The sequence below is a fragment of the Ammodytes marinus genome (assembly GCF_949987685.1).
Source record: "Ammodytes marinus genome assembly, chromosome: 1".
Lineage (NCBI taxonomy): Eukaryota > Metazoa > Chordata > Actinopteri > Uranoscopiformes > Ammodytidae > Ammodytes > Ammodytes marinus.
Genome location: NC_137230.1, coordinates 39,259,681 through 39,282,180, shown reverse-complemented (window position 1 = coordinate 39,282,180; position 22,500 = coordinate 39,259,681). Strand labels below are relative to the sequence as shown.

The window sequence follows — 22,500 nt, the reverse complement described above, 5'->3', positions numbered from 1 at the left end:
GTCGCACACCCAGTCCGATTTTCGGTTCGCGCGTGCAGGCTCTATGTTCACATATCCATATTGGTCACAGATTTCAGTGTGGCGCTGCAACGCGATTTGAGAAGCCTATCCCTCCAGGTGAGGGAAGGGGAGCGGGAGCCTTGTTTGAGACAGTTGTTTGTCGTCATAATGACTGATAACGGGGCTGAACCATCAAAGAAAAAAAAGAAAATGCAATGAAGCAAAGCTAAAAGATAGACGGACGGAGGGGGGCGTTGCCAAGCAAGTAAAAATATACATATATAAAATACCACCAACTGACAAAGTTACTCGTAGTGGCTTTAAAATTTAAGAAGAAATTTCAAAAAATGTAACAGCTACAACGTGTTGCAGGCACCAAAGTTAAAATTGTGTTTGTTTAGGACGATGAGCCTCGCAGTAAAGGCAAAGACATAGAGAGAGAAATAGAGAGAAATAAATATAGACAGACAGAGAGAGAGAGAGAGAGAGTGACAGAGAGAGAGGTCTGAAAGTGTACAATGAAGTGGTGTGTGTGTGTGTGTGTGTGTGTGTGTGTGTGTGTGTGTGTGTGTGTTTGTGTTTAGGACGATGAGCCTCGCGGTAAAGGCAGAGGGAAGAAGAACAAGAAGAAGGAGGAGGAGGTGGAGGTGGATGTGGATGATCCAGAGCTCAGCAGGTTTGTCATGGAATTGAAATATCAACCTTTAAAAGATGAGAATGAATTAATACCAGATGAACAGATCTTTAATGTTTGCAAACATGAGTCAAGACAACAATGCAGCAATTGGATTGTAATGAAATGACCACCGATCGGCGGTCATACAGAGAACTTATAGTGAAATCTAATTACGCACGAACATTCCAGCCTACGTACTAGATTTTCAGGGTTGGGGTAGTGAGACATGACAATTCTAGTTGGCGAGGAGAAGTCTTCAGTACATAAAACAACCTGACTTTATCTAACACACGACTAAAGGTCAGAAGAGATTGAACGATTCCATGAAGATTCACAATGTATGATAATACAATATAGTGTAAATATCATATATTCACACAATAATAAATTCCCTAACAGGTTCCAGTACCCGTTCCATGAGCTGATGGTCTGGGCCGTTCTGATGAAACGCCAGAAGATGGCGCTGTTTCTCTGGCAGCGCGGAGAGGAGGCCATGGCCAAAGCTCTGGTCGCCTGCAAACTCTACAAAGGCATGGCTCACGAGTCATCTCAGAGCGAGCTAGTGGACGACATCTTCCAAGACCTCGAGAACAACTCACGGTAAGGCATTTTATTTGCGCTTTTTTTTGTTGCTTTTGTTATTTTTTTAGTAATTTTTTGTTGCTTTTCTTTATAAAACAGTGTAGACTAGAGGCAGAGATTACATGGGGCAGGGAGGGGAGTGACAGGCAGAGAATGAAAGCACAAAGCAAAACAAAGCAAAGCAGAGTACACACATTGTTATCAACTAGATGTAAACTGTACAAAGCCATGGCTCACAAATCGTCCCAGAGCGAGCTAGTGGATGATATCTTTCAAGACCTCGAGAACAACTCACGGTAAGGCATTTAAATACATTTTATTTATTGTTTATTTTGTGCTTTGAAAAATATATATTAGACAGTTTTGGAGAGAAAAAGATGAAATGGGGTAGAGAGCGGACTGACATGCAGAGAACGACCCGGACTGGATTCTAACCCAGGTCTGATGTGAAGAGGACTGATTCTCTATATGGGGGGGGGGGGGGTCTAACCACTACACCATGAGTGACCCCCTAATTTAAATTCCAAGGCAACTCCTTACATTATGGAAAGGGTGCCCATTATGTCGATAGCGATCTACCGGTCGATCGCGAAGGCATTGTGGGTAGATCGCATGGCATTCTTAAAAAAATTAAAATAAAAAAATATATAGATTTTTACAGCAGGGGAGAGTGGCCTAAGTTGTGAAACTTTTTACCCAAAGTGATTTTAAAGTGAGGCCTTGACAGTTATGTCTCCAACTCAAATATGTACATATATTTCAAGATGTTGTGCATCCCTGGCAATAAAAACTTTGGATCTGGAATAAACTGTTTAAGAAATATAGCTTTCGGAAAAAAAAGTTGTCTTGTGGCACAACTTGCCCCCGGTGTGGTGTAAGTTATGCCACAAGAGAGAATACCATGGGGTAAATTGTGCCATTGATATATATCTCATAAACTGCAATGCAAGACAAATCCATAAGACTATTACTTATTTAAGGTTTATTTAATGTAAATAAAGTAAATATTTGACAAAGATTGAAGGTCAATTTTCTTAAACAAGGCCTAGCAGATCTAGGTGGTTTTGCCTGCAAAGCTCACAATGACAAAGTCACCATCATCATCTTTCTGGCCATCTGAACTCTCATCAGTGGTGTCGTTAAGTGGAATGGAGATGTCACTCTCTTCTGAGCTACTGTAGACAATCACTTTCTTTTTGGTGACCAGCGTATACAGCCATGCCACTGGCACAACTCTCAGAAATGTACTTTGCACTAGTTGCTCCGTGCTTGTGACTGCCACCTGACAAACGTGATTCCCTCTACATTTCTGCCTTTAAATCAAGGCTCAAAACCCATCTTTACACCCTGGTTCTTCCTCCCCATTAACTATCTTACCTCTGCACTACTATCTGTGTTTATGTGGATGTATGGGCTTTATGTCTTTTATTTTGGTTATTGTTATTTTACCTTCATTGTTTACCTACTGAACGCACTATGTACAGCACTTTGGACAGTGCAAACTGTCATAAATGTGCTTTTATAAATATATTGTACTTACTTACTTGCTTATAACTCACATAGGCCCTTTGGCACAAATCACCCCAACCTCAGCATTTTGGATAATAGGCATGATGCAGCAATTTAGGGCTGACATCGTGCTAACTATATAGACACAAAATGTAGCATACTAAAGCACTAAAACATGTCAAATGTTTTCAAATATTTCTATAATTGTTCAGACACAATAATCAAAAAACCTTGATCATGGAAATTTTACTTTGAAAGGCAAAAAACAGTTTTTTGAGCTTAAATGTGCTTATATCTTATTCCATGTTTCTCCCTTCTTTACAGGATGAGTCAAATGGATGGCTCTTCTTAAATCAGACCTGCAAACTCATAGGAGGTGAAAAAGGTGACAAACACCCGTCCCTTCTAGGGGGGTCGGGTGTTTTTCGCTGTCCAAACGATTGGCTATTGTTAAATATCATTCATACAACCAGAGTTCTCCACTATTGCCTCCAATGTCCAGCTGGGTGAAAATAATAGCCAGCTGAGATCCCGCCCCTCCTAGAGGGGTTCCGGGGGTATGCCCCCCCCCCCCCCAGGAGATTTTTTTTTACTTTTTAAAATTAAATGCATGAATCTGGTGCACTTTGAGAGGGAAATTAAGAGGCTAAATCGGAGGAATTTTGTGTGAACAAATAAATTGGAGACACTGGGTCAGATGAATTCGAAGCTATTGAGGAAAGACACATGGATTTTCCATAAAAATGTTAATTTAAAATAAAGTATTATGCAGGGTCCTCTGGGATGGGCTTGGAGCTCTTTTTCTTTTACAGGACATATTTTTCTGTAATATAATGAATACATTTAAATGCAATGAGAGGAACGAAGCAGAAGAACTCTGTTGTCCAGTTATCTCTTTTTCCACAGACGAGGCTGAAATAGGTTATACAGTGCATGGGCAACTGAGCCCCATTTCCAAATGTTTTTAAATAAACTCAATACACACTGTGCATGGACGTGAACGTGACGTGATCAGTTAAACTCGGATTACCTACCAGATGAACTGATTAAATTATTGGGCTATTAACTATCTGGATCAAAACATTGTATTCATTTTTTTGTATGATATAATAATATGATGTTAATATCAAACTTTTTTGGGGGGGGGCCTGGCGGTCGGGGGCCCTAAGCAACCCCTAAGTTCGCTTATGCCTCGGGCCCGGCTCTGATTGTGAGCGCACTGCAGGCGCTCTACCGATAGTTAACCTACTATCTGTGTAAAAATGTGTGTCTGAGAATGGGAATGGGAACAGGTGTCCCTTGAGAAAGAGTCTCCGGTCTCAATGGGATTTACCTTTTAGAAATAAAAGCTTTTAACCCTGGAATGAAGACAAGAAGAAATCTCTTTGTTCCTGTGAGTTTATTCAGAATCTAAATCTTCAGTTTGTTCACACATCAGAACATTTCTGTTAAATGATTTTTATGTACAGATTCACTTCACAGAACAGTTAGTTTGAGCAGAATGTGTTAATTCTAGCGCCCCCCTTTGGACGAAAGCGGTAGTGTTTTTACCACGCCAGCTGTTGTTCCTGGGTGAGCGTACACACACAAAGGCATTAAGAAAAACTATATAAAAATATAATTCTTAGCACTGATGGTCTCGTTTGCTGTTACATGTAATTTATGATCATCAGAGTTAAAATGAGACTGTTTCAGAAATATTTTTAAAGTTCCTCGTAGAGATTCTAAATAACTTCTGACGGTTTAGTTCAATTTACTGAACTCAGCACTGTCTCCATCATAGTTAAGATAAACTCCAGCGTATAGCGGCTGAGTGAATTTGGTCTGGACTCTGTGGAGGAGAGTCATGGTTTCAGAGACGGTGTAGAAGGACAGAACACCTGCACTGTGATCCAGGTACACTCCTAGTCTGGAGGAATAGGGACCTGAGATGGTAGTATGGTCTTGGTTGTTATACCTGTTGTTGTGACTGAAGATATAGCTGTCTTTGAAATAGCATAAGGACCAAGAGTTGGGATTCTTTCCAAATAGACATTCATATTCATACCCTGCTCTGCTGATGGTCTTGTATGCGACTGCTACATAAAGCCCTTTCCCTTTCCACTCCACCTCCCAGTAACAACGTCCAGTCAGACTCTCTTTACTCAGGACCTGAGGAACACCATGGAATCTCTCTGGGTGACTAGGATAAGACCGTGGATTTTTCCGGCATGTTGCTTTCGTGTTCCCCTTGGATAACAACAGACACCAAAAAACTGTGTTTGGATCCATTGTGATCTTACATGCATATCTCAAGAAGTCAGCTCTGGTCTTGGGCTCTGGTTGAGGCAGTAGAACATTCACTTGAGTCGCTGTCATTGAGATGTTTGTCCCTGTCTCTCTCAGGGCGTACTGTAGTGTATCTCTTGCGTCTGACACAGCCACTGTCACGTACTCAAAGTATCTCAATCTCAGAGGACAGATGCTGGATGATGAGAGTGTAAATTCACTGAGTTCTGGCAGTGAGTGGTAGTCCTGTAGAAACTGGTTGTGATCGTCTGTGTGTGACACAGGGAAGGGAATTAGCAACATATCTGAATTTACCCATAAAATACAGAATTCCTAGTACTTTCCTACACGGAGAACTCAAATCGATATAGATCCTCCATTTCAGTGGCTGCAAAAGTATTCACACCCCTTGAACTTTTCAACATTTTGTCCCGACGCAACCACACACACATACATTTATTTTATTGAGATTGTATATGATAGATCTACACAAAGTGGAGCATAATTGTGAAGTAGAATAAAAATTAAACATGGGTTTCAATTTATTCTAAAATTTAAAAACTGAAAAGTGTGGCATACGAAAGTATTCAGCGCCCCTGAGTCAATACTTTGTAGAACCACCTATCGCTGCAATTACAGCTGCAAGTCCGCTTTGAGTCCTTAGGGAATAAAGCGCTATTTAAAATCCTATCCATTATTTGCCCAACTAGAGACTGACATTTTGCCCATTCTTCTTTGCAAAATAGCTTGAGCTTCAAATTCAGCATCAGATTGGATGGAGAGCATCTGTGAACAGAAATGTTCAAGTCTTTCCAGATATTCTCAATTGTATTGAGGTCTGGACTTTGGCTGGGCCATTCTAACACATGACTATGCTTTGATCTAAACCAGTGGTTCTCAACCTTTTTTGAGCAAACGCCCCCCTAACCTTACCGAGATACTCTAGCGCCCCCCCCCCCCCAAAAAAAAAACAAACACACACACACACAAAATTAAGAATATGTTTTTCCTCTATCAACAATAAAACATATTTTCTGTGCTGTTTTGGTTTCTTATAAGAATTATTTAAAAAAAATCCCAATATGAGCCTGTTCTATGATAGGCAGATTTAACCCACTGTCAGGTGGCTGGTTGCATAAAAAGAAAAAACACTGTCAGCATTGGTTGTAATCAGGGGTGTAAAGTAGCGAATTACATTTACTAATTACATTTACTACTTACATTTACTATTTAGGCTACTTGTAATTTTTTAAGTGATTTTTAAAACCTATACTTTTACTTTTACTTTGAGTATGTTTATTGTGAAGTATTGTACTTCGCTACATTTTATATCACTTGCGTTACTGAGTAAAAAAATAGATAGGGAAAGGAGAGAATAGAAAAGAAATATCGCGGGGGGCTTTTATTTGTACGGCACAATACCGGAAACTAACACAGTGAATGATCGACAGGAGGAGAGAACACATTGCGACTACATGATAACAACAAACATTGCTTCCCTTTATCATTAAAACAAAATAATCCTAGTTAAACTATCATTGTACCGCACGTGAAGACGTGAAGGCTTTTAAATGCAGCAAACCTATCATCCAGCCGTGCGATCGGCCCCTCCCTCACCTGATAGTTTAGCTTTCAGTTTAACAGTGCAGAGTAGGATGGAGACGGTGCGTGTTGCCAGGGCTGCTGTACAGGGCTTCAGTGAGCCTCTCGCGGTGCACAGCGTTTAGTATATCGTCCCTCTCCAACATATGAGGGTTGTGTCTTTAACATGGTTCCGCTTGTGTGTTAGTTAACTCCATGCTTTGGCTGATTACTCTGTGTTTTCTCCACCTCAGAGACAATAGTTAGTTTAAGTTTGAATCTCGCTGCGCTAGCATTAGCAATATCAGTAAACGTCATTATACTAGTCTGTGATTGGCTGATTCCGCTGCCGCTAAGGCTTTGATTGGCTGGTTGTTCTGACTCAAAGACCTCTGATTGGCTGTCTGCAGAGCCTTCTCTTTTCTAAGGCTGTGACAGTCAGCAGACCGCAGAACATTGGAGAGAATAGTTAAAAAGAGGTCGAGGGGTTAGAAACATGAAAAGTTAAAATAGGCTGTTTATTTCAGGTAACCTATTTTTGCAGTCAAAAGATTTATAAGATTTTTAAGAAAGTTTAAAATATATTTATTAAAAAAAAAAAAAAAAAAAAAAAGCTCATGTGTCCCAGCCTGGTCCCAGCGCCCCCCTAGGTTGTACGAACGCCCCCCAGGGGGCGGTACCGCCCCCGTTGAGAAACCCTGATCTAAACCATTCCATTGTAGATCTGGCTGTATGTTTAGGGTAGTTGTCCTGCTGGAAGGTGAACCTCCGCCCCAGTCTCAAGTCTTTTGCAGACTCTAACAGGTTGTGTGCCCTGTATTTGGCTCCATCCACCTTCCCATCAACTCTGACCAGCTTCCCTATCCCTGCTGAAGAAAAGCATCTCCACAGCATGATGCTGCCACCACCATGTTTACCTGTTGGGATGGAGCATTCAGGGTGATGTGCAGAGTTAGTTTCCTGCCACACATTGCATTTTGCATTAAGGTCAAAATCTTACATTTTGATCTCATCAGACCAGAGCACCTTTCTCCACTTGCCACACGCCATGCGGGGGACACAGCATATTCAGATGAGACCAAAAGATGAGACTTACTATGCTGATGAGACACAGCATAGTAAGATGAGACCAAACTGGCCTGAATGCTAAATGCAATGTGTGGCGGAAAACTAACACTACACATCACCCTGAACACACCATCCTCACCGTGAAACATGGTGGTGGCAGCATCATGCTGTGGGATGCTTCTCTTCAGCAGGGACAGGGAAGCTGGTCAGAGTTGATGGGAAGATGGATGGAGCAAATTGCAGGGCAGAAAACCTGTTAGAGTCTGCAAAAGACTTGAGACATGGGCGGAGGTTCACCTTCCAGCAGGACACATCTAAAAACTGACAAAAATATCTTTCTCTAGATGTGCAAAGCTGGCAGAGACATGCTCGAACAGTCTTACAGCAGATAGGTGGTTCTAAAAAGTATTGACTCAGGTGAGCTGAATACTTTTACATGCCAAACTTTTAAGTTTTTATTTATAAAAACAATTAAACCCATGTTTCATTTTCATTTCACTTCACAATTATGCGCCACTTTGTGTTGGTCTATCACATAAAATCCAATAAAAACTTTATGTGTGCGGTTGTTCAACAAAGTGCAAGGGGATGTGAATACTTTTGCAAGCCCCTGAATATCATTTAAACATGTATTGAAGTGCAGTTGGCTTTACATCTCATTCTAAGAGGAATTTCAAAGTTCTTTAAAAGTCTCAAAATCTATTTGGAGAATTCTGATACAGAAATAAAGGAGTTTTCCAACATTTGATCAGATTTCCCAGGAAATTATCCAAAATCCCCCGAAACATGTTTTCCAGGAACACAGAAAGCCCCTGTTTAAGAAATAAAGTGAGTTTCCTACCTTGTTGTGCCAGCGTCTTCAGCTCAGCGTCTCTCTTCTTCAGCTCAGCGATCTCCTGCTCCAGCTGCTCCTGAAGGTCTCTGACTCGACTCACTCCAACGTCCTGCTGGTTTCTGAGCTGCTGCTTCACATCAGAGCTTGTTTTCTGGATGAGACGGATCATCTGAGCGAAGGTCTTCTCACTGTGCTCCACTGCTTTATCAGCAGAGCCATTGATAACCTCCACTTTCTGTTGAAACAGCTTCACCTCTTCCTCTGCGTCTGTGATTCTCTGCTGGATGTCTAGTCGACTCCCCTCCAGCTCTCTCTGCCTCTCAGTGCGTTCTGCTGCAGCTGACACTGTGTCGTGGCCTTTGTGTTCGTCCATTGAACACAGATAACAGATACACTGTTGATCAGTACGGCAGAATATCTTCATCACCTCATCATGACGAGGGCAGAGGTTCTCCTGGAGGTTCTTGGCGGGCTCCACCAGCTTGTGTTTCTTAAATGTAGGTGAATCGTAGTGAGGCTGGAGGTGTTTCTCACAGTAAGAGGCCAGACACACCAGACAGGACTTGAAGGCTTTCAGTTTTCTCCCAGTGCAGAAATCACAGGCCACATCTCCAGGTCCAGCATACAGGGTTCGGTCAGAATCTGGAAAGTTTAGAAAAATGCTTGATTTTAAATCTTGTGATTTCAAGGCTTGAAATCTGAACACATTACTGTAAAATGCTGGATTTCTAGACAGGACACACCTCTCTGCTTTTTCTATAAGATTATTTTTTGCATTTTTGCTTTAATTAGACAGTTTTGCAGAGACAGAGAGGGGAATGACATGCAGAGAACGGGCTGGATTCTAATAGTCTGCTGTGAAGAGGACTGAGACTCTATGGGGGGAAGGGTCTTACCACTACTCCAGAACCCCCAGACATAACATACTTTACTTTTCAATTCCTTTCATAAGGTGATTGTGAACATTATTTGAACACCCTTCCATTTTACAGATAGGGCAATGTAGTAAATCATAAACATGTTTTTTTTCTCATAGACCTTCAAAGAAAAAGTTGAACTGTCATCTGGGAAAGTACTTGAATTTTGATCTTAAAAAAAAAGTTTTACAAACCTCGATTGAAGCAGTGATCAGCAGCAGCAGCTTGGAGTCCAGTCTTCTTCAGTTGCTCCACTAGATCTGCTAACATGGTGTTTTTCAGCAGCACAGGCCTCGTTGCAAAGGCCTGCCTACACTGAGGGCAGCTGTAGCGTTTCTTCTGGTCCTCTCCATCCCAGTGGGTTTTAATACAGTCCATACAGTAGCTGTGTCCACAGGCAAGACCCACCGGAACCTTCAGTAGATCCAGACATATCGAACAAGAGAAAGATTCCCTGTCCAAGTGAACTCCGCTCTGAGCCATTTCTCCTCTGTGTGTGTGTCAGCGACTGCATGAGTTACACACACACACTTCCTGAAAAACAGCTAGTCTGAGCTCTGTGTGTGTGTGCAGTGAATGGGGCCTATCAGCTCACCACGTGATGGTTCCACCCAATTGTAGCTCTAAAGGGGGGAGGGGCAATAACACACACAGATCCAGAGGGCAGGAGAAAAGAACACAAAGAGCGGGAAGAAAAAGAGGGAGGGGTTATCTAGCTGTGTAGAAAGGCCTACTGTTTGCAGAACCAGAGGTTCTTTCTCTAACTGAACTACTCAACATGTTTGTAATGTTCCCTGGTCATTTACACTCTCTGGCTTTTACAGAAGCTTCTATAAAGTCACAGGTTGCAACATCAGTTCACTATAGGCTGGTATTTATCAGTATGAACTTTGAAACACAATTGGTTATAAAACCTTCAGAGTATCTCTAAAGGTGCAGTAGACCACAGCCACATATCACAGGAGTGTAGGAGCAACATGAGGGTGATTAGATCAATGTTAAACTGTCTGGGACTCATTCCTGATGTTAACCATGGAGGTTGTTCCAACACAACAACTAATGAGAAGATGTAAAAGTACCTACTCAACCTGTTTGTAATGTTCCCTGGCCAATTACACACTCTGTAAATAATAAGTTGGCATAACATTTACTTTTTGGAGTTATGTCAACAAAAGATCATTAGTTGGCTCAAATGTGGGCGACTACCACAAAGTAAACATGCCGTTCTGTAATGTGCCTGGATGCGCCAACTTAAAGATCTCCTATTATACTACTTTTCTGGTCTTAATTTCTCATTAATGACTCCTATAGAGCAACCTGACACGAATCACAGCACAAAAAAACATGTAGATTTTCAGGAAGCTCTTCCTCTCATCTCAGCGATTTCAGCATTCTCTGTCCACACTCGGCTTTGTGATTGGTTACCTTCCAGAACACTTTCAGGGGCGCATGGGCAGATTTGAGCAGGCAGGTGTTGGCATGTCCGGAGCGTGCATGAGCATGTTGCAGCATTACCTTACATTTCTACGTCATCAATCCCGGAAATTTGAACAAGTGAATCGCGACCGGCTGCCCTAGTGTTTAGCGCTCTGCACAGCCACCCCAGACGGTCAGCAGGGAATACGTCTAAATGCATGTAAGTCATTACTTGACGTATGGTTAAACATGACTATAAATCATTATAACAACGTTTATAGGTCATAAAAGTTGAAAAAGCATAATAGGGCCTCTTTAAGAAAACAGAAAGGGGCACAATTAAGCATAAGGTGAAGACACTACCTGTTACCTTTTATAAAAGGTCTCCACCGTCTTAGAAAGAGATGCAGAGCCCCGGGAAAAGGAAGCCGACTAGAGGTAAGCTGTTTTAGCTAAATTAACAATAGCTAAATTGCATAGTAGCCTACTGTAGTTAGTATCAGTTTTCCCCCTACATTCATTTTGTGCTGCACGTAGCGCTGTTGTATGTTGTGTCCCCTTATAAGGCGGATTAATGGGGCAAGTGAGGAGGAATTAGGTATGCTAAGGTAACTTAGCTAAAGCTAGCAGTGAACTCTGCGAGGGGAACAGAAGGCCCCTCTGTGTAACAGCAATGTTTTGGAAGGAGGGCAATATTTTTTCACAGTTTGTATAGAGTCATAGGTAGGCTAGTTCTACAAATTACGCAAGTGCACATTTACCATAAAAAACTAATGCCCGCTGCAATGTCTAGATCCTAGGCCTTGGTGAAACACTGTATATATTTTGGTAATTTGAATAGACTTTATTGAAATTTAAGTGACATCTAGCCATATTTCTATTTTCACTGTTTCACACAGTAGACAGACGACCAAAGCACCCGTAGCCTACATGACTGCCAATGTCAGTTTGCCCAAGATGTAACGGCAACAATCTCAACGCAAAAAGTGATCTCCCTCCAGTTGTAAGTCTAATTTTCTTGTCCATCATATTATAAATCAAATCAGTTTTATTTGTATAGCCCAATATCACAAATTAGACATTTGCCTCAGTGGGCTTTACATTCCATATAGTGCGACACCCTGCCCTTACACCCTTAGCTCAGCTGAGAAAAAACTCCCAGTAAAAAAAACCTTTCCCGGGATAAAAAAAAAGAGACAGAAATCTCAGGGAGAGTTGACAGAGTAAGGGATCCCTCTCCCAGGACGGACATACTGCAATAGATGTAGTAAGTAGAGAAAATCATAAAGTAGTCAATCATTGACCAGATGTTTACATGGTGATACTAAAAAACTTTCCCCTGAACCTTGAGGAAGATGCAGTTGAATTTGCCAGACTGTTTGTGTGTCACTGTGTGAATATTTTCCATGTGAATGAAGATTGGCGATGTTGTTAAAATGATCAGCATTTCAATACCATAAACAATTGCTTTGCTGATGGTGATGACTGGGTGATTAGCATTGATGTCCCTAGCCTTTTGTTACCATGTCTCTTCCTATACAAATGCACAGCCACACCCTGGCATAGGCTTGGCTGCTAATTTAAACATGTGTTCAAAGACAAAAGACTACTGTTGTGTTAGTGCACTAACTTTCGGCCCTATCTATGCTTACATATTGGTAGTCTGTTTTATATACAGTGCCCTCCAAAAGTATTGGAACATTGAGGCCAATTCCATTTGTTTTGCAGTAGACTGGAAACATTTGGGTTTGACACCAACATATGAATATGAGACAATAGATCAACATTTCAGCTCTCATTTCCAGGTATTTACATCTGGATATGATATACAGCTGAGAAGATAGCATTGTTTGTAAAGGAACACCACCTTTTGTTTTATATATTTATTGCAACATTATCTTACATTATAACACATGTTTTGACATTTTAGGATGTCAGTGTTCCATCATTATTAGAACCAGAGGCAGTAGGCACTATATTTTCAACAGGCCAACAAGACCCTGTGCATGACAGATGTCTTTGAATGTAAGTTAACACAATATGTACTTCCACTTTTATATATGAGTCAATTATAAAAGCAATTCTATATTTTGTAAACCCTGTTCTTCATTAACCTGGTGCATGTTTTGCTACTCACATTGATGAATTCTAATTGTTCTTGTGTCATCTCTTCATTGCTGAAGGAACACACAGTTTGTTTGTAAAGACTGTTTAGCCAGCTGATGTTGAAGCTCTTCTGTCTGTAGATGCTTTGTTTGATGCTGTTCTAACTGTGACTATTTACATGTTCTCTGTTGTTTTTAAATGATTGTCTGTAGCTGCTGCCTCTTGGCCAGGACTCTCTTGATAAAGAGATTTTTAATCTCAATGAGACTTTTCCCGGATAATTAAAAGTTATGCCATCAGTGTATGAGTATGTGTATGAAAGTAGTAAGAAATGTAAAGCGCTTTGGGACTGAGAAAATCGGGAAAAAACGCTATATAAGTCAAGTCCATTTGCCATTTACCAAATAAAGATAAAATAAATATAGGTAGGGGAGAACGGGGGAATCTGAGGCATCGGGTAATGTGAGCCTCCCCCTGTATCTACACTGTTAGAAATTTCCCTGTAAAAAAACATTAATCAACTGGCAGCAGGGTTGCCTTTATATTACTGTTAAATTAACATTATTTTACTGTCGCTAAAATTGACAGGATTATACTGTTAATGAAAAAAAGGGATGAACCTGGACTAAATGTTTGTTATGTTGCTGTTTGTACCGTGAGCGAAGGGGATGTTGTATTTCATAGGGCAGATGTGTTTCAACCCTATATAAGTTTACTTTGCCCCCTATTTGTTAAAATGCTAAACATAGACAGCAGCTTATGTTTGTTACTTCAAGACACTTGTTACAATATATAAAGTTAAATGGAATGATTAATTTCTTTTGTAATTTGTCTCCTGAGTTGAACTAGGGATCTGGCTTAAGAGTTCCACAAACCGATTTGTTATAACCAAAAAAACAACGGTTAGTTCACACAGAGATGTTTTATTTAAACAAAATGCATAGTGAGGTAATGGAATGAAACATCCCCTTCACTGAGGGTGCAAATAGCAATGTAACAAACGTTTAGTCCAGTGCAAGTCATTGTGTGAAAGCGGGCATCTCTACAATACACTTTGTTGTGCTTACTTGATTTATCTAAGGCAATCCATTTCCTTAATTCTACTGAGTAAACACAACTCTTCAGTTAAGTAAGACTAACTTGGTTTAATTATGTTAACTGCACTTTCCATTTCCAAGTAAATATAACTCAACTTTAAGTAAACTTAACCAGAGGATATAAAGTAAACAACACTTTTTAGTTAAGATGTGGATGGATGAGGATGAATGAAGAAAACTGTATAAGCTTCACATGTGCAGGCAGCTCATGTCAAGTCCCTTCCAAGTTTGATGGTAAATTAACAGCAAATGTCATTATCTTTGAAAAACATTACTGTTCCGTAAAATAACAGCAAAGGACCGTAATTTAACAGACTGCCTTTTATATTAACAGTTAAATGCTGTTTTTATAAATAACAGGTTAATGCTGTTGAAATCCTGCTGTAAATGTACAGCAATTGTTTACAGTGTAGGCAACGGAAAACATTTGTGGTCATGTGAGATATATGTTTTCAAGCCCCTCTCATTTCCCCATGGCCCTGAAAGAAGGGACCTCATTGTGCTGTGGTAAGCATGTTTTTTTCAACAAAATAGGTATTTTGCATGTAAAAGTAAATTTTCCTGCTGTCAACTTAATCAACTGTCAAAGCAAATGTATTCACGTAGAAAAACTTCTATCATGCGTGTTGATGAACTACCAACATATAAAAACCATGTGATGATATTAGCCAAATATTAGCCTGAAATGCTGAGAGAGTTAGTTTTTTCTCAAATTGTGGTGGTGGGGGAAAGTGAACCACTGTCCCACTTTCCCCCACCATGAGGCACAAGTTAAGTTTAGTCTTAAACATATTTTAATGTAATATTACATAACATATTTTTATTTTAATGTCATACACATTGTAGAAAAGCCATCATGCCAAGGAAATACACTAGGAAGACGACCTGGGGCAACCACTCGGAAAGAGCACCTTCTCATCTTTCCCTGTAACCTTCAGGGCTGGAATGTAGAGTAGGCCTAGTTGTAGAGATTACAGGCTGATGTTATAATCCAGTTGGGCCTTCTCCTGTGTTCTGAGTCCCAGGCTGTTCTCGCTGGTTCTGATTTTATGCTTTGACCCCCAGACAATAGCTGGCTCTAAGGGTCCTGTGTTCTGACCCCCAGACTGTGTTCTAATCTAACTGGTTCTATCTTTCATTTGAATCGTATTACAACCTTTTGAATTATAATATGTTGTATTTGATTTTGTTCAGAGTTACTTTCAAGTGTTTAGAAAATTTGCTTAGCTTAATTGACCAAACCCCATCAATCTTTTACTAGCCCGACATTAGTTCTGGAATGTGTGGCTAGCTTTCAGGATTCTTACTGTTACAATATGTGTTGTTATGGTAGTTTCAGAGTGGAAAAAGTAAGTGGATCAGTTTACAGTTTTCATTTTTATAGTAGGTAGATCTTCTTGTCTTGGTCATTTTAAAATTAGCTCACAAGCTGAAAAAGTGTGGGCACCCCTGCATTATGGCATAGCTGAGTACACACTTGGTAAGCAACTAGAGTTTTGAGTTTTGAGGCTAAAACTAAAAATCTTTATTTTATTTAAGTGAATGGAACGCTGTTCAATGGTTTCCCCCACGATGGGCGTGGCCTATTTCATGCACTGTCTCTATGATAGCAAAGCAGAGTACACACATTGTAAGTAACTAGATATTAACTGTTGACCCTAAACTACAGGGTCGATGGTTCAATCCCCCGTCTCCCCGCCTCATGTCCAAGTGTCCCTGAGCAAGACTAAAACCCTAAATTTCTACCGTTAACCTGCTATCTGTGTAAAAATGTGTGTCTGAGAATGGGAACGTGGGAATGGGAACAGGTCTCCCTTGAGAAAGAGTCTCCGGTCTCAATGGGATTTACCTTTTAGAAATAAAAGCTTTTAACCCTGGAATGAAGACAAGAAGAAATCTCTTTGTTCCTGTGAGTTTATTCAGAATCTAAATCTTCAGTTTGTTCACACATCAGAACATTTCTGTTAAATGATTTTTATGTACAGATTCACTTCATCCATATGATCAGTTAGTTTGAGCAGAATGTGTTAATTCTAGTGCCCTCTTTGGACAAAAGCGGTAGTGTTTTTAACATGCCAGCTGTTGTTCCTGGATGAGCGTATACCCATGAAAAAGACATTAATAAAAACTATATAAAAATAGCATTCTTGGCACTGATGGTCTCGTTTGCTGTTAGATGTAATTTATGATCATCAGAGTTAAAATGAGACTGTTTCAGAAATATTTTCCTTAAAATCCTCGTAGAGACTTTAAATAACTTCTGACGGTTTAGTTCAATTTACTGAACTCAGCACTGTCTCCATCACAGTCAAGACAAACTCCAGCGTATAGCGGCTGAGTGAATTTGGTCTGGACTCTGTAGAGGAGAGTCATGGTTTCAGAGACGCTGTAGAAGGACAGAACACCTGCACTGTGATCCAGGTACACTCCTAGTCTGGAGGACAGGGGACCTGAGATGGGAGTATAGTCTTGGTTGTTATACCTGGTGTTGTGATTGAAGGCATACTTGTCTGTGCAATACCATAACGACCAAGAGTTGAGATTCTTTCCAAATAGACATTCATATGCATACCCTGCTCTCACGATGGTCTTGTATGCGACTGCTACACAAATCCCTTTCCCTGTCCACTCCACCTCCCAGTAACAACGTCCAGTCAGACTCTCTTTACTCAGGACCTGAGGAACACACCAGAATCTCTCTGTGTGACTAGGATAAGATGTGACTAGGATAAGACCGTGGTTGATTCATGCATGTTGCTTTCCTGTTCCCCTTAGATAACCACAGACGGCAAAAAACTGTGTTTGGATCCATTGTGATCTTACGTGCATATCTCAAGAAGTCAGCTCTGGTCTTGGGCTCTGGTTGAGGCAGTGGAACATCCACTTGAGTCAGTGAGATGTTTGTCCCTGTCTCTCTCAGGGCGTACCTTAGTGTATCTCTGACATCTGACACACCCGTTGCCACGTACTCAAAGTATTTCAGAGGACAGATGCTGGATGATGAGTATCTAGATTTACTGAGTGCTGGCAGTGAGTGGTAGTCCTGTAGAAACTGGTTGTGATCGTCTGTGTGTGACACAGGGAAGGGAATTAGCAACATATCTGAATTTACCCATAAAATACAGAATTCCTAGTACTTTCCTACACGGAGAACTCAAATCGATATAGATCCTCCATTTCAGTGGCTGCAAAAGTATTCATACCCCTTGAACTTTTCAACATTTTGTCCCGACGCAACCACACACGTACATTTATTTTATTGGGATTGTATATTGTATATTGTGGGGTGGCAGTGGCAAAGTGGGTAGGGAGTTCGCCTCTGGTGTGCAGGGTCGGAGGTTCGATCCCCCGTCTCCCCGCCACATGTCGAAGTGTCCCTGGACAAGACACTGAACCCCGAATTGCTCCCGATAGTTAGCTTAGTTAGCTTAGCACCCTAGTGCTAAGCCTACACTGCGTGGTAGCTGCTGCTATCGGTGTATGAATGTGAGTGTGACTGGGTGAATGTGTACAAAAACAATGTAAAGCGCTTTGGGTCTGTGATAAATGGAGATATAGCGCTATACAAGTCCATTTACCAGTTACCATTACTGATAAACCTACACAAAGTGGAGCATAATTGTGAATTAGAATAAAAATTAAACATGGTTTTCAATTTTTTCTAAATTCAAAAACTGAGAAGTGTGGCGTGCAAAAGTATTCAGCGCCCCTGAGTCAATACTTTGTAGAACCACCTATCGCTGCAATTACAGCTGCAAGTCCACTTTGAGTCCTTAGGGAATAAAGCGCTATTTAAAATCCTATCCATTATTTGCCCAACTAGAGACTGACATTTTGCCCATCATTCTTTGCAAAATAGCTTGAGCTTCAAATTCAGCATCAGATTGGATGGAGAGCATCTGTGAACAGAAATGTTCAAGTCTTTCCAGATATTCTCAATTGTATTGAGGTCTGGACTTTGGCTGGGCCATTCTAACACATGACTATGCTTTGATCTAAACCATTCCATTGTAGATCTGGCTGTATGTTTAGGGTAGTTGTCCTGCTGAAAGGTGAACCTCCGCCCCAGTCTCAAGTCTTTTGCAGACTCTAACAGGTTGTGTGCCCTGGCTCCATCCACCTTCCCATCAACTCTGACCAGCTTCCCTGTCCCTGCTGAAGAAAAGCATCTCCACAACATGATGCTGCCACCACCATGTTTACCTGTTGGGATGGTGCATTCAGGGTGATGTGCAGAGTTAGTTTCCTGCCACACATTGCATTTTGCATTAAGGTCAAAATCTTAAATTTTGATCTCATCTGAACAGAGCACCTTCCTCCACTTGCCACACGCCATGAGGGGGACACAGCATGTTCAGATGAGACCAAAAGATGAGACTTACTATGCTGATGAGACACAGCATAGTAAGATGAGACCAAACTGGCCTGAATGCAAAATGCAATGTGTGGCGGAAAACTAACACTACACATCACCCTATACACACCATCCCCACCGTGAAACATGGTGGTGGCAGCATCATGCTGTGGGGGTGCTTTTCTTCAGCAGGGACAGGGAAGCTGGTCAGAGTTGATAGGAAGATGGATGGAGCAAATTGCAGGGCAGAAAACCTGTTAGAGTCTGCAAAAGACTTGAGACATGGGCGGAGGTTCCCCTTCCAGCAGGACACATCTAAAAATTGACAAAAATATATTTCTTTAGATGTGCAAAGCTGGTAGAGACATGCTCGAACAGTCTTACAGCAGATAGGTGGTTCTAAAAAGTATTGACTCAGATGAGCTGAATACTTTTACATGCCAAACTTTTAAGTTTTTATTTATAAAAACAATTAAACCCATGTTTCATTTTCATTTCACTTCACAATTATGCGCCACTTTGTGTTGGTCTATCACATAAAATCCAATAAAAACTTTATGTGTGTGGTTGTTCAAAAAAGTGCAAGGGGATGTGAATACTTTTGCAAGCCCCTGAATATCATTTAAACATGTATTGAAGTGCAGTTGGCTTTACATCTCATTCTAAGAGGAATTTCAAAGTTCTTTAAAAGTCTCAAAATCTATTTGGAGGATTCTGATACAGAAATAAAGGAGTTTTCCAACATTTGATCAGATTTCCCTGGAGATTATCCAAAATGCCCCAAAACATATTTCACAGGAACACAGAAAGCCCCTGTTTAAGAAATAAAGTGAGTTTCCTACCTTGTTGTGCCAGCGTCTTCAGCTCAGCGTCTCTCTTCTTCAGCTCAGTGATCTCCTGCTCCAGCTTCTCCTGACCATCTCTGACTTGGCTCACGTCAGTTTGCTGCTTGTTTCTGAGCTGCTGCTTCACATCAGAGCTTGTCTTCTGGATGAGACGGATCATCTGAGCGAAGGTCTTCTCACTGTGCTCCACTGCTTTATCAGCAGTGCCATTGATAGCCTCCACCTCCTGTTGGAGAACCTTCACATGATTCTCTACGTCTGTGATTCTCTGCTGGATGTTTAGTCGACTCCCCTCCAGCTCTCTCTGCCTCTCAGTGCGTTCTGCTGCAGCTGACACTGTGTCGTGGCCTTTGTGTTCATCCATTGAACACAGATAACAGATACACTGTTGATCAGTACGGCAGAATATCTTCATCACCTCATCATGACGAGGGCAGAGGTTCTCCTGGAGGTTCTTGGCGGGCTCCACCAGCTTGTGTTTCTTAAATGTAGGTGAATCGTAGTGAGGCTGGAGGTGTTTCTCACAGTAAGAGGCCAGACACACCAGACAGGACTTGAAGGCTTTCAGTTTTCTCCCAGTGCAGAAATCACAGGCCACATCTCCAGGGCCAGCATACAGGGTTCGGTCAGAATCTGGAAAGTTTTGAAAAATGCTTGATTTTAAATCTTGTGATTTCAAGGCTTGAAATCTGAACACATTACTGTAAAATGCTGGATTTCTAGACAGGACACACCTCTCTGCTTTTTCTATAAGATTATTGTTTGCATGTTTGCTTTAATTAGGCAGTTTTGCAGAGACAGAGATGAAATAGGACAGAGAGGGGATTGACATGCAGAGAACGGGCTGGGGTCTGCTGTGAAGAGGACTGGGACTCTAAGGGGGGAAGGGTCTTACCACTACTCCAGCACCCCCAGACATAACATACTTTACTTTTCAATTCCTTTCATAAGGTGATTGTGAACATTATTTGAACACCCTTCCATTTTACAGATAGGGCAATGTAGTAAATCATAAACAGGTTTTTTTCCTCATAGACCTTCAAAGAAAAAGTTGAACTGTCATCTGGGAAAGTACTTGAATTTTGATCTTAAAAAAAAGTTTTACGAACCTCGATTAAAGCAGTGATCAGCAGCAGCAGCTTGGAGTCCAGTCTTCTTCAGTTGCTCCACTAGATCTGCTAACATGGTGTTTTTCAGCAGCACAGGCCTCGTTGCAAAGGCCTGCCTACACTGAGGGCAGCTGTAGAGTTTCTTCTGGTCCTCTCCATCCCAGTGGGTTTTAATACAGTCCATACAGTAGCTGTGTCCACAGGCAAGACCCACCGGAACCTTCAGTAGATCCAGACATATCGAACAAGAGAAAGATTCCCTGTCCAAGTGAACTCCGCTCTGAGCCATGTCTCCTCTCTGTGTGTGTGTCAGCGACTGCCTGAGTTACACACACACACTTCCTGAAAAACAGCTAGTCTGAGTTCTGTGTGTGTGTGCAGTGAATGGGGCTTATCAGCTCACCACGTGATGGTTCCACCCAATTGTAGCTCTAAAGGGGGGAGGGGCAATAACACACACAGATCCAGAGGGCAGGAGAAAAGGACACAAAGAGCGGGAAGAAAAAGAGGGAGGGGTTATCTAGCTGTGTAGAAAGGCCTACTGTTTGCAGAACCAGATTTTCTTTCTCTAACTGAACTACTCAACATGTTTGTAATGTTCCCTGGTCATTTACACTCTCTGGCTTTTACAGAAGCTTCTATAAAGTCACAGGTTGCAACATCAGTTCACTATAGGCTGGTATTTATCAGTATGAACTTTGAAACACAATTGGTTATAAAACCTTCAGAGTATCTCTAAAGGTGCAGTAGACCACAGCCACATATCACAGGAGTGTAGGAGCAACATGAGGGTGATTAGATCAATGTTAAACTGTCTGGGACTCATTCCTGATGTTAACCATGGAGGTTGTTCCAACACAACAACTAATGAGAAGATGTCAAAGTATCTACTCAACCTGTTTGTAATGTTCCCTGGTCATTTACACACTCTGGCTTTTACAGAAGCTTCTATAAAGTCACAGGTTGCAACATTATTTCACTATAGGCTGGTATTTATTATGACCTTTTGTAATACAGTCTAGAAATCCTTCAGAATCATTCCTGATGTCAACCATGGGGGGCGTTCCAAACAGTTCATGTATCTACTGTGATGTTGACCGTTGAACCACTATTTCATATTCATAAGAACTTCTAAAAACTATGAATTTGAAACAATAACAGTTGATCTAACTCATTCTCTGTCAAACATAAAACTAACAAAACCAAGTCCGTCAAAATGCTGATTCAAACATTAAACTGTTTTCAAAGTGTCTGAAAAAGTTGTGCGCTCAGAGCGCAGGATTAAACTCAGAGTATGTAAAACCAGCTACCTGAAACAGGCCTCAGGCCCCCCTCTTTCTAACATCAATATTTTGGAATTATAGGTAGGCTAGTTTTACAAATTCTGCAAGTGCACCAAAAAAAAAAAAATGCCCGCTGCAATGTCTAGATCCTAGGCTTAGGCGAAACCATGCATTTATTTTGGTAATTTGAAGAGACTTTACTGCCATTTAGGTTTAACTATAAGCGCCACTATATAACATTACTTCAAATCATTATGAGACTTAACAAAGCAATGTGATATCTGCTCATACTTCTATTTTCACTGTTTCACACAGTAGACAGACGACCAACGCACCCTTAGCTCGGCTAAGAAAAAACTCCCAGTAAAAAAAAAGCTTTACCGGGATAAAAAAAGAGAGAGAGAAATCTCAGGGAGAGTTGACAGAGTAAGGGATCCCGCCCCCAGGACAGACATACTGCAATAGATGTCATAAGTAGAGAAAATCACGAAGGAGTCAATCATTGACCAGATGTTTACATGGTGATACTAAAGACTTTCCCCTGAACCTTGAGGAAGATGCAGTTGAATTTGCCAGACTGTGTGACTGTGTGTTTGTTTTCCATGTGAATGAAGATTGGCGATGTTGTTAAAATGATCAGCATTTCAATGCCATAAACAATTGCTATGCTGATTGTGATGACTAGGTGATTAGTATTGATGTCCCTAGCCTTTTGTTACCATGTCTCTTCCTTTACAAATGCACAGCCACACCCTGGCATATGCTTGGCTGCTAATTTAGGGGCACTTAACATGGCAACGCGAAACGGTAAATCGTCGCTGCCACCAAAGCGGTAACCCGTCGCGGCTCCACCC

General features: G+C 41.1%; 3 protein-coding genes across 3 annotated transcripts in view; 1 reads left to right on the top strand and 2 right to left on the bottom strand.

Moving 5' to 3' along the window:
- LOC307251989 (transient receptor potential cation channel subfamily M member 1-like) overlaps positions 1 to 22,500 on the top strand; it is a gene marked incomplete at both ends in the record, with an annotated part of 53,975 nt that overhangs the window by 10,864 nt on the left and 20,611 nt on the right. The window contains 2 exons of the mRNA XM_080029499.1: positions 585 to 676; positions 1,076 to 1,276. Coding sequence (XP_079885625.1) covers positions 585 to 676; positions 1,076 to 1,276 — 293 coding nt within the window. The remainder of the gene's footprint in view (positions 1 to 584; positions 677 to 1,075; positions 1,277 to 22,500) is intronic.
- Positions 4,204 to 9,949, bottom strand: LOC307253706 (tripartite motif-containing protein 16-like). The gene is made up of 3 exons (XM_080031841.1): positions 9,631 to 9,949; positions 8,526 to 9,161; positions 4,204 to 5,304 (listed from the first exon to the last, which is right to left on the bottom strand). The coding sequence occupies exons 1-3, from the start codon at positions 9,917 to 9,919 to the stop codon at positions 4,511 to 4,513; spliced, it is 1,719 nt and encodes a 572-aa protein (XP_079887967.1). The 5' UTR covers positions 9,920 to 9,949; the 3' UTR covers positions 4,204 to 4,510.
- Positions 16,200 to 20,652, bottom strand: LOC307263437 (tripartite motif-containing protein 16-like; the record flags this gene model as incomplete). Its single annotated transcript, XM_080044586.1, has 5 exons — positions 16,200 to 16,731; positions 17,000 to 17,121; positions 18,259 to 18,301; positions 19,478 to 19,887; positions 20,364 to 20,652. The coding sequence occupies 5 exons, from the start codon at positions 20,650 to 20,652 to the stop codon at positions 16,324 to 16,326; spliced, it is 1,272 nt and encodes a 423-aa protein (XP_079900712.1). The 3' UTR covers positions 16,200 to 16,323.

Coding starts and splice junctions, on each gene's coding strand:
- LOC307253706 (XM_080031841.1), bottom strand. CDS start 9,919: ATGGCTCAGAGCGGAGTTCACTTGGACAGGGAATCTTTCTCTTGTTCG. Junction 9,162..9,630: donor TGATCACTGCTTCAATCGAG/GTTTGTAAAACT, acceptor TAAACTTTCCAG/ATTCTGACCGAACCCTGTAT. Junction 5,305..8,525: donor GAAGACGCTGGCACAACAAG/GTAGGAAACTCA, acceptor TGTCACACACAG/ACGATCACAACCAGTTTCTA.